Source organism: Aureobasidium pullulans, assembly GCF_000721785.1.
Source record: "Aureobasidium pullulans EXF-150 unplaced genomic scaffold scaffold_4, whole genome shotgun sequence".
Lineage (NCBI taxonomy): Eukaryota > Fungi > Ascomycota > Dothideomycetes > Dothideales > Saccotheciaceae > Aureobasidium > Aureobasidium pullulans.
Window position 1 is genome coordinate 48,107 of NW_021941024.1, and position 16,398 is coordinate 64,504.

The window sequence follows — 16,398 nt, forward strand, 5'->3', positions numbered from 1 at the left end:
AATACGATTGATAAGTGTTTAGCTGTATAGGTTGTATACGATCGATCTTTCACATTCTCAAGTCTACCATCGCTTGCCATCTCAACTTACTGTTCTAGATACTCGCAGGATCGCAGCCAAGTCCCTTGGCGCTGAGAGGTTTGATGTGCTCGCCGAGCATTTACTCGTACTCACTCTGGCCAACGCATCGACAGAGCGTTGGAATCCTCTTGCCTTGCATGACAGCTGATCGATCTTACAAATCATACAGCAGCACCTATGAGCAGCATGATGGATGGAGTCTTTCCACAAGCAATGATCATGTCAGCTTGGTGTCCGCGGCGCCCGAATCTCTAAGAGTAATTTACTCTAGCAACACGACACTACTTGCGCCAAAAGTTTTGCTATAAGTTGATCTTCTTCTGCCACTTCTTCGGTACATCCTCTAGCGATACGGTCAAGCTTATTACTCACTTTTCACCGCTTCCGACACTTGACCTTTTTTTCTCCACCGGTTTCTGATCCTTTCACTACTCGTGTAGTTCAGGTCCTACAAGTCCCATCATGATTGTCGCAATAGCCGGGTCTGGCGATATGGCCAGATATGCCAGCGAAGAGCTCACTCGAGACGGCCACGACGTTGTCATCCTATCACGCAGCAACAGCAGCCAAAAACCTCACTTCAACCTCCCCGGCATCCAACAAGTCAAAACAGACTACACGACCCCATCCCTCTTGCAAATCCTAAACGACACCAAAGCACGAGTTCTCATCAGCTTCATTACCGATTACACTGCCTCCTTCATCACCGTCCATGAGAATTTGATCGATGCTTGTTTGTGCAGTGTTCATTGTAAACGCTTCATCCCTTCCGAATACGCCGGCAATATCGCAGAGTTTCCTGAAAGCCCATCTTTCTACTATCGCACCAGACAGCCTATCCGCCAGATCCTGCGTCGGCAAGATCAATTGGAATGGACGCTTGTGTGCTGCGGCTGGCTCATGGACTACATCCTGCCTTCCAAAAACCGCCATCTCAAAGACGCTGGCCCGGGCTTTCCTATCGATCTCGCGAACCAAAATATCATTATCCCCGGCACTGGCGACGATGTAATCTCTTTTCTCGCAGCAAGGGATTTGGCAAGGGCGTTGAGTGTTTTGGTTTCTTCCCCGCTGGCTTGGGGTGAATATACTTATATCTGTGGGGAGACGGGGACGTTTAATGAGCTTGTGGAGATGGTGTTGCCTTATTATCCTCACCTGCAATGCGATGAGATCACTTACAAGTCAGTCGAAGAATTGGAGATGATATTGCAATCTTCACAACACGAAGAAGAGAAGATTTTGGCGGAGTATCAGTTGAGTAATGTGGGGCCCTCTCTGTTGCTTCCGGAGGAAAAAGTGCAGGCGGATAGACGGAGGTATTTTGGTGGTGTGATGTTTCGTGGGATTGCAGAGTTGCTCGGGCAAGCTAGGGATAATCCGAATGTTGTTGTGTGAAAGAGGAAGGGAGGAAGGAAGGAAGGGAAAAAGCTGTTTTCTTTTCTTTTTTCCCTTTCTTTTCTTTTTGAATGCTTTGGAGGTTCTGGCTAGTAGCTTATTTCTCGGATGCGAACACACGCGCATCTTTCTCATGATCATGTACTTCATGTTCTTCTTTCCCCGCTGCAGAGCCCTCCTTGTCTTGTCTTTTTGAAAATTTGGCCAAATCCTTTACCCAAGATAAAAGACGTCTGCGTTCTTCAATGATGGGATAAACAGTCACACTTGCGAATGAAAAGATGGCCCAAAGCAAACTCACCACAACCCAGCCTGTAAAGAATGATTTGGAGAATTGGTATGCTGTGCCGTATAAACTGTACTTCTAGTCAGCGATCTCCTAACTTTTTGCCCAATTCAGGTGGATTTGTGGTTTGAAGCGTACCTCAAGGGCCATATTATGAACAAAGCGAGGAAGAGGAATATAGTTATGCCTCTAGCAATGTGCGCTGCTTTTCTCAAGCGCTCCGGGTTATATGAGGGATCGGCGTAAGCGACGTCTTTGTCTTTGCCTGTTTCGTCTGTGAGGCGGATGGCGCCGAGGGTATCCCATGTATACTTTGCATCGTGGAAGATTGAGATGACGAATGTGACGACGGCTGCGGCACCGATACCAGCGATACAACCATAAAGGCAAGGGTCTGTTTGGCCCACTGAGGCGATGGTCAAGGTGCCAGAGAAGCGTTTTGCAAGAGTCAGCTATTGATCATCAGCGATTTGATCAATGTCATTGCTGGGAGAGAAGATGCAATACCCAAGTTATGACTGCAGAGAAAAAACCAGTCCAGATAGATGCGGTGGCTGCCAAGGCACCTTGTCTGGTGGAGAAGAAAGTGGCGATCAATGCGGGCAAGGCAGAGCCGGTGAATATACCAGTCATGTTGTAAATGAAGCCTAGATCAATCTTGACTCCGTGAAGCATACTGCCAAACGCAGCCATGAAGATGGCGAAGCCGACGACACAATAATGTCCAGCTTGGAGAATCTGTGCATCTGTTGCTTTAGGTTTGATATCTTGAAAACTGTGGTTAGTAGAGTAGCCACAGGTTGAAGGAGTCCAAAACTTACAAGTCTTGTAGACATCATAAGAAAGCACAGTAGAGACACCGATCAACTGACTCGAAATTGCGCTGGTGCAACTCATGAACATGAGCACAAGTACTGCACCCGCTCCACCTTTACCTGCAATCGTCTGAGCTGCATATGGTAATGTTAATCCAGCGCTGACTTCAGCAGCACTCATCCTATTCGGAAAAGTCGGAAAGGCGGGCGTGTTCTCCAAAGCCACTGCAGCAATACCCATTGTTGTGGCAAGTGTGAAAGGCATTGCGTACCACGACAAACCTCCTAGTACGTATCCAGGCACAGCAGACGCGGGATCTGCGGCTATGCCTTTCTGATGGAAAGAGTTGTCGAGAAACACAACACCAGTATACTCGAGAATACTGAGGATGGCAAATTTTAAAGCACCCAGAGAGCGGACGGTTAGGTAGCTGCCATCCTTTGTGGGTGCAGAGTAGTCATTACGTGCTGCAGCTTCATGTAGCAACTCCCACATCTTCGCTGGTGAGCCGATTTGATCGCCTGTAGCATAGACCTTGAACCAGAAGACGAAGATGATGATCAAGATGATGGCGGTGTGTACCTGCGAAACCATGTCAGTATCGGAGAGCAAATAAAAGAGATGTCAGAGCACTCACGTAGTCAGTCAAGATGGTGGCGCGAAGACCGCCGCGTAGAGTATAGGCAGTGACGCTCATCGGAAGTAGCCATAGGCTAGCATAGACACTCATACCGGTCAACGAGTTGATTGCAGCTGCACCACCGATCAAGATTGACGAGACAACCAGAATGTTCGAAGCCAAGCTGAAGAACATAAACGAAAGATGTGCAATGGTACCATATCGAACACGGATGATCTCGAGGAAAGTTCGAGCATTCGGTGCTTTACGTTTGGATTCCTCATCAACGTCAGTACTCTGCAGAATTCAAATGTACAGTTGCCTTACAATAGCAAGATTGCTGAAGATCATGATTTGAGTACTGTTGCATGCGGCATAGAAAAACGAGCCAGCGATGCCATATTCATAGGCAACCGTTACCGATGAGAGCAGTGTCGTACTCCAGGTCCAGGAGGAGGTCACTCCAGCTGCGGTCAGACCAGTTCCAAGGGATCGCTTAGCAACCGTAAACTCTTCAGCGTTCTCCACGTTTCCGCGTTGCTTCATGATCGCTGTCACCGCAATCATGGCCAAAGCAAACAATGCTCCGAGACCAATGACAACGCCATAGCCAGCACCCTGCACGAGAAACTTGTCAGCAGTGGATCAAATCAGAGTAAAGACTTGGATTCATGCCTGTGATAAAGGAATTGTCGCTTGTGTCTCAGACATCGTGAGTTCGTATAATGCGCAGCAAAAGTGGTCTGGGTACGAGAGATGGTCCAGAACGCAAGCCGAGATTTGGGAGAGCAAGTCTTATGAACAAGCACCAAGCCTCTGCAGATATGAAAGACCACCTACCTGGTGAGCGGAATCTTATCAAGAATGATGCTGTGGTGATTGGACGCACATCTTATTTTGCAAAGTCAAAGTTGTCCATGCCAGCACGCAATAAAGCCATAACTTGCGAGTGTTGCGCCAGCGACTCATTGCACAGACCGCATAGTCAATAAAACAAGAGTGATGCAATAACCCCAGGGCGTGTACTGCCATTGGGGCAATTTCATGTGATTCAGAGTTGGTCACAGTCGACTGCTTCAAACTGATGAAAATTTCGAAGAGTTCCTCGTCCCCGGTGTGTTGCTGGTCGGACTGCTGGTTTGGGACCTTTCTCAGGGCTGAGCTTAATGTTACAACAATGCAATATCTGCGTATGCTGTATTGCACCATACGTTATCTGATGGCGAATTGATAAGAATCTACTTTCGAAGAAGAGCACGACTTTGCGACGCCGGACCTTGTCGACGTATCGGAGTAGACAGCAATTCAAAACGCACGTCGCGAGTATTTGGTTGGTTCGCACGAGTGGAAATGGATGTTGTGAGAGAAGTGAGTTGCGATGGTGTGGTATGGGGCAATCTCAAGCTCTGATCACATCATCTTGATCCCGTGGGGAAGCTACCAACCACTCATCACCCCACCTTCCAGAACGAAACACATAAATCTTTCTTGAACGTGCTCAGAAACTGGACTTCAACTTCCAGAATTCCATGGCGCCTTCAATTATCGACAACTACTCTGCTGGTGCTAATAAAGCATCGCACAAAAATCCATCATTTGAATCCTCAGACCCAGCTATATACGAAGAGTATCACGCAACATTCTCTGCGGAATCCATTCCCTCCAGCACCTCAGCCTGGCTCCAACGTGCTCGAGATGTCGCCTCTATTCTAGCCACAGACACAGCAGCTCGCGACATAGACAATAAATCCCCCTTTGCTGAGATATCCCTCCTCAAGTCTTCAGGTCTGCTCAAAGTGCTAGGCCCAACAGGATATGGCGGCGGCGGCCAGGATTGGGAGATTGGCTACAAAGTCATTCGCGAAGTAGCAAAGGGGGATGGGTCTATCGGCATGCTGCTTGGATATCATCTACTCTGGTCCAAGACGGCGGATATCGTGGGAACAGATGAGCAGAAAGAGCGCTTCCAGAAGTTGATCATTGAGAACAACTATTTCGTCGGAGGTAGGTTTATCAATACAAACTGTGAGACCGAACAGGTTCTAACGGGATATGAATAGGAGCTGTTAACCCTCGCGACAACGATCTTGCCATCTCCGATCATGGCGATCATCTCGTCTTCAACGGATCCAAGCATTTCAATACCGGTGGTGTAATCTCAGACCTTACAGTCTTCGAAGGTGTGTTATCTGGGACGTCCAACCATGTTTTCGCCATCGTACCAACTTCACAACCTGGCTTCGAATTCGCTCACAATTGGAACAACATTGGTCTTCGCCTGACAGAATCCGGCAGCGTGAAGATCAACGATATCAAAGTGCCTTGGAGTGATGCCCTGGGCTGGGACGCCACAAGCAAAAAACCACTAGATTCTGTGCTCTCGATCCCATTTGCAACACTTCTCCTTCCCACCATCCAATTGGTGTTCGCAAACTTCTATCTCGGCATCGCACAAGGAAGTCTCGAGTTTGCAAGAGGCTACACCACCACCTCAACACGTGCGTGGCCATTCGGCGGCGACAACAAAGACTCTGCGACCGAAGAGTTCTACATCCTCGAGCGGTATGGAAATTTCCATGCTCATTTGCTCGCAGCAGAAGCTTTGACCGACCGAGCAAGCAAGGAAATCAGCGACATTTTTCTTACTCATGGTGGCAAGCGAGACGTGTCTGCACGCCAAAGAGGGGAAGTGGCAGAGTGGGTCGCGAGCGCCAAAGTAGTGACAACAGACACAAGCTTGCGAGTCACTGCAGGTGTGTTTGAGGTTACGGGCAGCAGAGCGACTGGCAAGAAAGTTGGTCTCGACCGGTTCTGGAGGGATGTTCGAACACACACGCTTCACGATCCCGTTGCGTACAAGAACAGAGAATTGGGGAGATATTTCTTGTTGGATGAGGTTCCAGAACCGACTTGGTATACCTAATTTCGATAACATGTATAATAGTGTTTTCGTTAAAGTATCGTCTGACTACACACAACCGAAACTGATCGTGCAGGAACAAAACAATGCCGTCCCTTTGCTGATAGGCTCCAAATGTGCTGCTGCCTTGCAATTCAAATATGACTCACCAAATCTATGGTTCGTAACAAAGGCGGGATCTGCAAGATTTGGGCCGAGCTAGGAAGTTACATAATCGACTTTCACCGATAACAACTTCTCTCTCTACATCTCTTTCTCTCAACATCGACCAGCACACAACGATTGTTGAATTGTCATACAGCGAACTAAAACCATGCCCATCGTCAATGCCAAAACCGTCGAACCAGCCAAATATCGTTGGCAGCAGGTCAAAGATGCGACCAGTACAGCCCCCTCCCTACAACGACGAGGGAACGGAACAGAAAATTGGGTCGGCCTTCGCAAAGAAAACGCCAGAGGGCAATATGACTTTCACATTCTGGTCAAGGCAAGAACACATCGACCATTTACTCTCGTCTCACTTGAACGGCAACTCGTGCATGGTCTCTTGAGACAACGTTTCGAGCATCCCGACATTGCCTGCGAAGCATTCTGGGACGATGAGTTTGGACCCCTGATTCGATATACCACCCCATCCGACGACCTCGAAGCAGGCATCTGGGCTCAAGGAAGCGTGCAAATCCATGCGACTCCTCAGAATGGTTACGAACTTAGACGGGAAATAGCTGCTGGAAGGGAAGCGCAGAATAAATCTTCAAAGTCCTTCACAGTTCATGCTTTGGCGGATGTAACGAATCACGACACGGTCATGAACGAAGGCTCTGATGTGGAATTCCTGGTTCACTTCAACCACATCTACTGGGATGGTATCAGTGCTCGACTCTTCGTTGGCGATCTACTTCGCAGTCTTGGACAAAATCTGGAAGCTGCAAGGTACGATTGGGGACAGGAAATCAAGAATCTAAGCGTGCCGCTTCTCGATGCGCTGAATATCGATATCAAGACTTTGAGCAAAGACTACGACGACAGCCTGGAGGAGTTTGTGGCGAGTATGTTCAGATTCAATGTACGTGTGGAACGCCTCTGAAGCGGTCTCCTAGCATGTCGTTGTTGATCATTAGCTAATCCATCAAACTCTCATAGTCAAGTCATTCCATTCAACTAGGTGTCGAACCCGGACTGCCAGATACCGCTGTGCTACAACTGAAGCCTGGGACGTGTCAGAAGATCATCCATGGAGTAAAGTCTCGCCTGGGCCCAGACTACACGATCACCCATCTAGCCCAGGCAGCTACACTTCTAGCTTTACTGAAAACCAATCCACTTTCGCAAGAAGCCCTTCCGGAGAAATCAGTCATCATGCCGCTCCCTGTCAATGGTCGACGATACCTTCGAGAAGAATTCGCACACTGTCAATATGGCAGCTGTCAAGCTTGCGCGGTCGTGGAGTTTGATAACCTCGAGCAATTTGCTGTGGACTTTGAGGACAAGGTTGCTGTAATTGATGCGCTGGTCAGGGCTATGGAAATCACCAAGAAATCTTACGATTATTGGTTGAGTAAACCATTTCTCTTGCCACTTGGTCTTGCTAAAGATAATTTTCTCTCGGCACTTTTGGAGTCGTGAGTAGAGGTACTCTTTGTTATGGTGAAGAAAGTCGAAGCTGACTTGGGGATCCTAGGTCTGGAAGTCAGCCCGATGGTAAAACTGTGCCGGTGAGTCTTTTCTGCGATCATTATATCTCATGATGAATCACTGACATATCTTCTTTACAAGATCATTGCAAGCGACGGTCTGAACGATCAGTATATTCCAAAGACTGTATCTTCTCAGGATGAATCCTTAGTCCTATCCGTCGAGGACATCATTTGCCTGACAGATTCTTATACTCCTGGATTGTAAGTTCCATCAAGTCCACTCCTTGCGAGAAATCTGCAGTCACAACGTTGAGCATACTGACCATCATAGTGGGTTGCGCATGGAAGCTTGGAATGGAGCGACGACTATATCACTGGGCTACTGCGATGGAAGTTATACGTCAAAAGAAGCGCATACATTCTTGCAGAACATCAGGGGATTCATGATGGTACTGGCCGGGTGAGCATGCAGTGTCAAGCATTGCAGTTGTTGGACCCGGAGTCTGAAGAAACCCAGAGTAGCCTCCTAATCGTTCCAAGGGTCTTATTGTCTTCGAAGAGCCTCCTGTGATGTGACAACACAAAGTTGTAAACACCTCACGACCTGATGAAACCAGTATATCCCTGTTGAGCAGTCTCCTTGATGATGCGATGATATTTGTCCGTGCCACCCATGTATATCAAGGGTTCTCGAGGCTTTCCTGGGATATTGTCGCCCATATACCACTGCTTTTGGTCAGGTGTGATTTCTTGGGGCAGAAGAGCGGGCAAACTTACCGATTTTGTCCTGGGTAGCAATGTCGCATTTGCATATGTCCAGACATCGGCTGCCCATTTATCTTCAACCTCCTCTACTGTTTCAATCTTCGTGTTTCCTTCTTGCTTCATATCGTTCATCATCTGGACAACCCAATCTCCTTGAATCTCAGCACAGGTGGGTCCATTGCAGAGAGCAGTCGGCGCTTGAGGTCCGTAGGTGAAGAACATGTTTGGGAAGCCAGCACAGCACATGCCCAGATAGGTTTTGATGCCGTTCTTCCACTTCTTAGTCAGGGTCTGACCATCGATGCCGCGAATGTTGATGTTCTTGAGACCTCCGCTGATGGCATCGTAGCCAGTGGCGCAAATGATATAGTCGAACTCATACTCTCTTTCGGAGGGCTTGATGCCTGTTTCAGTCAACTCGACAATAGGCTCAATCTTCGTATCAACCAGTGTCACATTCGGCCTGTTGAATGTCTCGTAGAAGCCATTCTCCAAGGAGACGCGTTTGCAGCCGAAAGCGTGCAGTTGCTCATCCGGGGCGAAGAGTTCTTGCAATCTTGCATCATGAAGACGTGCACGCACTTTGCTCTTCCAGAACTTGTAGGCTTCTTTGTTTGCTGTCTCGTCAAAGAGCATGTCAGAGTATGTGGCCAGCCAAAAATGGAAGTCGCCTTCTCTCCAGAGGGATTCGTACACTTTCTGTCTCTCTTCGGGGGTGTCATCGAAGGTCTTCTTGGGCAGGAAGCTGAAGGTGAAACCACTGAATGTCTCTGATCGATTGACGAAGAAGTCAGGATATTCGTTTTGTGGAAATGGTTGTTCATTGCCAGTATATTCGACTTGTCCCATGGGCAAACATGTATTCGGCGTCCTCTGGAAAAGTACAAACTCCTTCGCCCTCTTGCCAATTTCTTGGCTGAGTTGTATTCCGGTCGCTCCAGTGCCGATAACGGCGACTGTTTTCGTGGATAGGTCTGGGTCTTCCTTGGGCCAATATGAAGGATGAAGAAAGGTTCCTTTGAACTTGTCCTTGCCGGGCCAGTCTGGGATATACCGTTTTGCTGAGATGCCTGTGTTGAGAAGTAGGTAGGCGACTCGATATATTTTCCCAGTATCAGTCATAATGTCCCACTTCTTGTTGCCCTCGTCCCATGTGGCATCGGTCACAGTGGTGTCAAACACGGCGTCTCTATCCAGATCTCACTTCTTTGCTACAAATTGGAAGTAGTCTCTGATCTCTTGGCTCCCAGGAAATCTTTGCGTCCATCGCCATTCTTTCCAGAGGTCTGGGTCTGAAAACTCGTAATGTGGGATCGTGCTGTCGACACGGGCCCCAGGGTAGCGATTCCAATACCAGACGCCACCCCACGTGGATGCATTGTCGACGAGTTTGACATTATATCCTTCGTCGCGGAGTCGTTTGAGTTGATAGGTGCCGCAGAACCCACCTCCAATTACGAGAGCGTCGAGTTCGATGGGAGCGGAAGAAGGCATGATGGTGAAAGTGGAGGGACCAATAGTTACTCCATCCTTGAGACGGGCCGGATGAGGGGTCAGCTTGGTCTTTATATGCATCCAACTCCATTGTCAGCCTCGGCCTTATGCGATGCACCAATAACATCAGCGATGGCTCGTTTCGCCATTGGTTTGATTGCGACGATCCATTATGGTGTCGAGTTCGGAGTAAGCAGAGCTCGAGCCAAGCACTATGAATGCAGTCATACAATATAAGGAGACCCTGCATGAGGCACCAAATGCAAGCCTGTCCAATCAAGTCTTAAAAGAAGTGAGGGGAACACAGAGTGATATAACTGTCATCTTTCGGTGCTTGTATTCTGAACCGGTGACTCGACGATCCGGTCCAGAGACCATACCAAAGCCCAACTGAAACTCTGACGTAGGTGATGGGTAGACCTCCCAACAGCGAAGACTCCTGTGCCTTCCAGCGCCGGAGGTTTGGTTTGAGATACGAACCCACCTGATTCAAAACAGACATCTTGAGAATATCGAGCACTGAGTTGTGTTGCAGCCATTTGTATGTCTCCCCGTTAATATCTTGGCTTCTCTCGATGACTGCGACATGTTATGTTCTGGGCTGCGTCTTGCTTGGATGCAATATGCTTCATCGAATCGTGTTGACTTTCGTACACCTTATTACACAGCACTGTCGATGTTTGCCAGCTGGTGTACAACGTCAATGTTGGATAGACGCGTCGTGGCTTAGATGTCGCAATGTTTCACGCATCGTGTCGCGGACGGAAGGCATAATGAGGTGCGACCTCTTCCCTAAGCCGAGATCACGAGCTCACCGTACAGCAAGCGGTAAGCGAGTAAGACAAGGATGTTACGGATGTGCTTGAGGAAAGAACATATCGACGCGTCTTGGATATAGGATATCTAGAATTCATGCCGTCATAGGTGCAAACAGTGCAAACCTGAGGCTCAACATCAGTTGGCACATGAGATGCATCTTTCGGATGTGTTTCTACGCCGAGAATAGGCTATTATGGCTCCATGTCTCATTGAAGCACTCATGTTTATACTCTCTACCTTTTGATACTTATCTTAGCGGAGATTGAGGAGAAATGTCACATTTGCTGTGTTCAGTCCACGGAGAGCAGGAAATCACTGGGATTTTGGAGCGTGTTACACAGAACAGACAGATATTATCTTGATCTTGATGTGGCAGCGTCGATCTCGATCAAAACCACTGGACAGTCTAGTAGCCTAGGGAGAAATCTTGTTGCGTCCTTATGATCAGATAGCCATCACATTAGACGTTGTTGTCGACTCCTCATGAGCCTACTGTCAACAAAAACGCTGGTTAAGGGGAGAACCCTGCTACATCGCTATGCTGGTCGTCATGATCTTCGAGCTCTTGGCAACATCATCTCGATGACGAAGCGTGTTTTCGTCGACGCGTCTTGTAGACATTCACCTCAACATGCATATTGCTCGATACTGGTTCAAAGAACCTCACAACTGCAAATGTGATAACAAGAACAACTTTGGAGCCAATCATTGACAAGGTAGGGAAAAGTAGCTTGCGAACCTCGAGATCAGCTCCATTACGTCCCTCGTCATCATCTCAAGGCGCGTTGTCAGCAAATGCCCAACCCGAGGAGATGCCGTCAGCTTATGGTGCAGTACGCAGAAAACACTTGAAAAACACAAAAGAGCAGGAACACAAACACCCCCTCGGCCAGCAGGCCGGCATAGACACGTCTAAGCTACTGTTGGTGTGGCCTCTGGATAGACAGTAGCTCCGATGCGGTTTCGTGTGCTTCGGCTAGCTCAGCATCGGACGGCATGTCGACAACAAGGAGGTATAACACGTCCTGTGATCTTGTCAGTACAAGACCTCGGTACGGGAGAGATGTGCTTTACCTTCTTCATGACCTTCTGCACAAGACCCAATGGTCCTGCATTTGCTCCTCCCCGGCCACCGCGCATTCCACCAAGGCCTCGTTCGGACGCTCTGCTGTCGTTGTTAGATCTTACAGGCTGGCTGTCCACCATGAAGCTATCGCTTCTGTCTCCGCCAGCTCGGTCAAACCTGCTACCAAATTCTCGGCCGAATCCTCCAATGCTATTACGGTCAAACCGTTCTGTGCCCCTAACATCACGATCACCAAAGGAACCTCCGCAACGACTGCCCATCATGTTGCCCCGCTCAGGCATCTGTACTGCTCCACCTGAGATCAGAGCGACCAGTGAACCGCTGTTTGCTGGATGACTGGGGTCGGCGAAGCGGGATGAAAACTTTGGCTTCGGACCCGCCGCAAGGGTACTCTCTGGATTGTCCATTGCCTATTCGAAACGTCAGTCAAACAGACGAGATTGGACCGGTTAACCCAAAACCCACAAATTTGGCTTGTGCTCTTCTGTCCATGTAGTCCTCCACAAAGACTCGCTTTTTCTTCAAAGACGACCTCTTGGCCTTGCCTTCTTCGTCCGATGTCGCAGCCAGGAGGGTGTCGAGTCCGGGATAAATGAGAGGAGCGACTTCAGGCCATTGGAACTCTCCGTGCGTTTTGCCATTGGAACTGCGAAGTGAGCTTATAAATCCGCTATTTCCGCTCATCACCTTTCTGGCCATACTCTCAAAATCCACGGTAGCTTGAGCATCCGGGTTGTCTGGATTCCAAGTCAACACGAGGCAGAAGAGTCCTCTGGGCATGAAGAACTGCTCGTTGATCTTGTGCAAGAAGGCGTTGGTTTTGTATCTCCCTTGCACTTCCATTGCTGCTGTTGTAGCTGCAGTGATCGCCATCGAGACCAGGAGTCCGGTCACCGTAGGTAACCACATGGTGCCTATGGAGGCGAGATTGAGAGCAGCTATCCACTTGGTTGCTTGGGTCGACTTATTGAAGGTTTCGATGAAGTCAATAAACATGGCTTGGTCGATACCGCGTTGCTCGAGGATGGGAGGATACGCCCTTACCATGCCTCGGCTGCGGTCTTTTGGCCTGCGCTGTGGTATGATAATAGGAAATGGCAGCTTCTCTTGAGAGAACGCGGACGTGGGTATTGAGGGCGGGAGACGTGAGATAAATGTGTCTGCCAGTGTACCAGGATCTGTAGGTTTGTCCATGTCTCCGTTTTTGGGCACGCCGATGAGGTCGTCTTGGGCTTCGTCAAGTTCCCAAGCCTCTTCTTCATACTCGAAAGCAGATCGTTCATGGCCCGATGATGGCTCGGGTTGACCGGCGGCATGCTCGTCCCTGGACTGTGTCTTCTTTGCCTTGTGGGCTTTGTAGGCTTCTGATGCGAGGCCAATGCCACCTCCGACGTTCTGGACGATACCGCTGATGATGTGAGCCATTGAAAAGGTTTTGGATGTGGTAAAGTAAAGGTAATGGCGAAGTTGATGTGGTCGTGACAGGAGAAACTGTACTGGATTTCAAGGCTTGTTATAGACAAGTCGTCCCACGAGTGCGATTCCAATATGCTCGGTTTCGCATTCGTGTAAGCCACTGCTCCCATCCTAATCGCATGTAACATCGTACTGCGGTCTTTGTCGACGAATCAAAAAGTGGCTGAGCTGATCCTCCAGATCCCACGAAGCTTGTACTTGACCTGTTTCGGAGTATGGTCCTTCTACTTACCAGGAACGCTGTCAGACAGCACCGTCTGACACCCAGGATAAGGCGAGGACAAGCTTTCGGAGGCCGCGGCCGAAAGCAAGAACGCTTGATTTGCTCGGGCAAGTTCGATGTTTCCGAACTCGTGTTCGGATTCGTTCTTGTCGGTCAGCTGTGGCTGTGTACTGTGACTTCTGTCAGAGCTCGGGTTCGCTTTCGGGTTCGCTTTATGCGCGCGAATATCTCCATGCGTCGCAACTGCACTTCCTCCATTTCATGGAGAACGGACTGCTGACTGTTCTATCTTCTGCCCTCGGTGCTAACCGCGGCTTGTCTTGAACGGTTCCGCATTTCTTTTGCTGCTGTAAGGTGTGCTGGAGACACAGCGAGCTTCTAGAGCTCACTAGCTATCATGGCGTGTCTTGATGTCGTTCCACAGATGTTAGTAAGTCCGCTGGATATGTTTATTGGCATCCAGACATGGAAGAATATGTATAAGAGTGATGCAAAGGCACCGCAGTGAATGCGACTTGATTAAGAAGTTGAACAATCGTCCTTCGTGGCTAATTGGCAAGTTTCGACCAAAATGACCTACTCTCGTGATGTTTCTATGTCATTGTGCTTGCTCTTCTCGGCCTTGCCTTAGTTGTGTTTGCAGCAAGAGAAATGGAAACAGATGCCTGACAGATAGACAGCAGTCCGAGTTTCGACTTCAGCGACCGCCTCTTCAAGCAAACGTTCGCAAGGGCACACGTGCCACTGGTATCATACATGTTTTCCTTGAACTGAACATTTGATAAATTGAAAAAGCATCGCTGTATCGCAAAGCTGGCAAACGTATCGAGCCAAATTGGGTTCCGACTGCCACGACTTTTGGCCGCTCGGGGAAAACATTCTGTCCAATCGTAGCTACTGGAGCAACCACCCCCTCCTCGCAGGCTCGCACTGACAAGGCGTCTTCGAATCCTTCCGAAACTCCAATTGGCACCGACAAGAAACAGATGGACGGCGAACGAATGTTGCCTTTGGATTTCGTTCCATCTGAAGCGGTCCTCATACCGTGAAACCGTGAAAGCCATTCACTGCCAATGTCCAAACGCCGCCCTTGTGTTCAGCTGGTCGTGGATGCAGAGCATGCCAGTCTTCGAGGCATAAAGACTACGGATTTGTGATCCTGCTGTTGGTTGGGCTTATCGCAAAGCCACGATTTTTGCTTAGGCAGGCACGATCAAGTTAGTCGTCCATATTCGACACCCATCGTCGGCACAGTTTACTTTGTCAGAAGATACTGACCACGATGCGAGACGGACACTGGAAAACAGGATTCGATCTTTAGCACTTGCATTCATCTCATGGCCTGATCGATGTCTTGATAGTGAGGCAGCGACTTTTGATGATCGGCGATTCGCTCCTTCGTCGTATGTCGTATAGGCAACACAGCCTGCTTTCGGACGAAGCCCGATTCCTGTGCTTGTTCCTTCCTTCGCAGACGTGCCATTCAATCGGCCGCTCAATTGCTCCGAACTCCTATCCCTCGCTACTACTTACCAGTTATATGACCCACACCATGTCTCTACTTTATTCCGAACTGAGAATATCAATAACCATCTGAAGCTCGACAATCCTCCACATTCAGCAACATGGTCGCTCTGGAAACAATTCGGGCTTCTAACAGCAGAATCGCATCCACTCTCCCTTCAGGACTTGTCGCGATATTCGTCGGCGCTACGAATGGTGTTGGAGAAGCCACGGTGCGGCAATTCGCAAAGTATGCATCAGCACCGCGCGTCTACTTGATTGGTCGTTCTCAAGACGCTGGTACCCGTATCGTCAACGAGTGTAGAGCTCTGAATGCGAAAGGCGAATTCACCTTCATCAGTAAAGACACAAGTCTGATGCGTAATGTCGACGAGATTTGCGACACAATCAAACACAAGGAGAAATCGGTCAATCTCTTGTTTCTTACAATTGGCACGCTGCAAACTGGCAAAAGTGAGTTCCAGAGATGGTTGGATGCGATGCAGCGAGTCCTGATTATGTGGTTATAGCAACTGTTGAGGGTCTCCACTATCCAGCGGCGATTGCTGTTCACGCTCGCAATAGATTCATCACAAATCTCCTTCCACTAATCAAGAATGCAACCTCCTTACGCCGAGTCATTTCAGTATTCATTGCTACACTGGAAGGGGAGATTCAAATGGACGACTTCCAAGGCTGGCATATGAAGCTCATGGCGAACAGAGATCATGCCGCGTCCATTACCACGCTGTCCCTCGAGAGTCACCATAAGGACAACCCGAATGTATCGTTTGTACATAACTTTCCAGGGGTCATAAAGAGTGGCATAACTCGAGGAACCTCGGGAGTGGTCTTGACGGCCTTGAAAGCTGTAGTTCGCATCTTTGGTTCCCTCTTTTACATGCCTGCGGAAGAAGCTGGAGACCGACACGTTTTCCTGTCAACAAGCGCGAGATATTCCGCTGGCGAGAAAGATGAAGCAGCTGGTGTTCCTCTTTCTGTTGCCCCTGATCTGAGCATTGCGCGAGGAACTGATGGTAAATTGGCCAGTGGGGTCTACTCTATCAATGCAAGCGGCGAAAGTGCTGGCGAGAAAGTGGAGGACGCACTCGCTTCTCTGAGAAGCAGAGGTATGACTGGGAAAGTCATGGATACCATCAATACAGACATTGAGAAAGCGCTTGCCGCCAACACCAAGGCTTGAAGATGTGTCAATAGCATTGCAGATTGAAACAGGAAGACTTTGCAACGAGAATTAGCTTCCCTGAGCTGCT

The 16,398-nt window shown here is 48.9% G+C and overlaps 7 protein-coding genes across 7 annotated transcripts; 4 read left to right on the forward strand and 3 right to left on the reverse strand.

Moving 5' to 3' along the window:
• Positions 1-407: 407 nt before the first annotated feature.
• M438DRAFT_343247 (NAD(P)-binding protein) lies at positions 408-1,602 on the forward strand. The gene has a single exon (XM_029904939.1). The coding sequence runs from the start codon at positions 544-546 to the stop codon at positions 1,477-1,479; it is 936 nt and encodes a 311-aa protein (XP_029762973.1). The 5' UTR covers positions 408-543; the 3' UTR covers positions 1,480-1,602.
• Positions 1,577-4,232, reverse strand: M438DRAFT_372430 (sodium symporter family protein; the record flags this gene model as incomplete). Its single annotated transcript, XM_029908343.1, has 7 exons — positions 1,577-1,835; positions 1,904-2,217; positions 2,273-2,532; positions 2,587-3,163; positions 3,219-3,479; positions 3,528-3,830; positions 4,179-4,232. The coding sequence occupies 7 exons, from the start codon at positions 4,230-4,232 to the stop codon at positions 1,577-1,579; spliced, it is 2,028 nt and encodes a 675-aa protein (XP_029762974.1).
• A 318-nt stretch (positions 4,233-4,550) lies between these two features.
• Positions 4,551-6,123, forward strand: M438DRAFT_403430 (thermophilic desulfurizing enzyme family protein; the record flags this gene model as incomplete). The annotated part of the gene is made up of 3 exons (XM_029909658.1): positions 4,551-4,568; positions 4,703-5,204; positions 5,261-6,123. 3 exons carry the CDS (start codon positions 4,551-4,553, stop codon positions 6,121-6,123), a joined length of 1,383 nt encoding a protein of 460 aa, XP_029762975.1.
• Positions 6,124-6,381: 258 nt separating this feature from the next.
• On the forward strand, positions 6,382-8,221 carry M438DRAFT_362972 (15-O-acetyltransferase Tri3; the record flags this gene model as incomplete). The annotated part of the gene is made up of 5 exons (XM_029907616.1): positions 6,382-7,186; positions 7,264-7,742; positions 7,802-7,835; positions 7,897-8,018; positions 8,089-8,221. Exons 1-5 carry the CDS (start codon positions 6,434-6,436, stop codon positions 8,219-8,221), a joined length of 1,521 nt encoding a protein of 506 aa, XP_029762976.1. The 5' UTR covers positions 6,382-6,433.
• A 133-nt stretch (positions 8,222-8,354) lies between these two features.
• Positions 8,355-10,016, reverse strand: M438DRAFT_332626 (FAD/NAD(P)-binding domain-containing protein; the record flags this gene model as incomplete). The annotated part of the gene is made up of 3 exons (XM_029903531.1): positions 8,355-8,483; positions 8,535-9,665; positions 9,738-10,016. 3 exons carry the CDS (start codon positions 10,014-10,016, stop codon positions 8,355-8,357), a joined length of 1,539 nt encoding a protein of 512 aa, XP_029762977.1.
• Positions 10,017-11,816: 1,800 nt separating this feature from the next.
• On the reverse strand, positions 11,817-13,403 carry M438DRAFT_313457 (uncharacterized protein; the record flags this gene model as incomplete). The annotated part of the gene is made up of 2 exons (XM_029902555.1): positions 12,388-13,403; positions 11,817-12,332 (listed from the first exon to the last, which is right to left on the reverse strand). The coding sequence occupies exons 1-2, from the start codon at positions 13,345-13,347 to the stop codon at positions 11,817-11,819; spliced, it is 1,476 nt and encodes a 491-aa protein (XP_029762978.1). The 5' UTR covers positions 13,348-13,403.
• Positions 13,404-14,987: 1,584 nt separating this feature from the next.
• Positions 14,988-16,374, forward strand: M438DRAFT_291442 (uncharacterized protein). Its single transcript, XM_029901745.1, has 2 exons — positions 14,988-15,598; positions 15,655-16,374. Exons 1-2 carry the CDS (start codon positions 15,247-15,249, stop codon positions 16,326-16,328), a joined length of 1,026 nt encoding a protein of 341 aa, XP_029762979.1. The 5' UTR covers positions 14,988-15,246; the 3' UTR covers positions 16,329-16,374.
• The last annotated feature ends 24 nt before the right edge of the window (positions 16,375-16,398 follow it).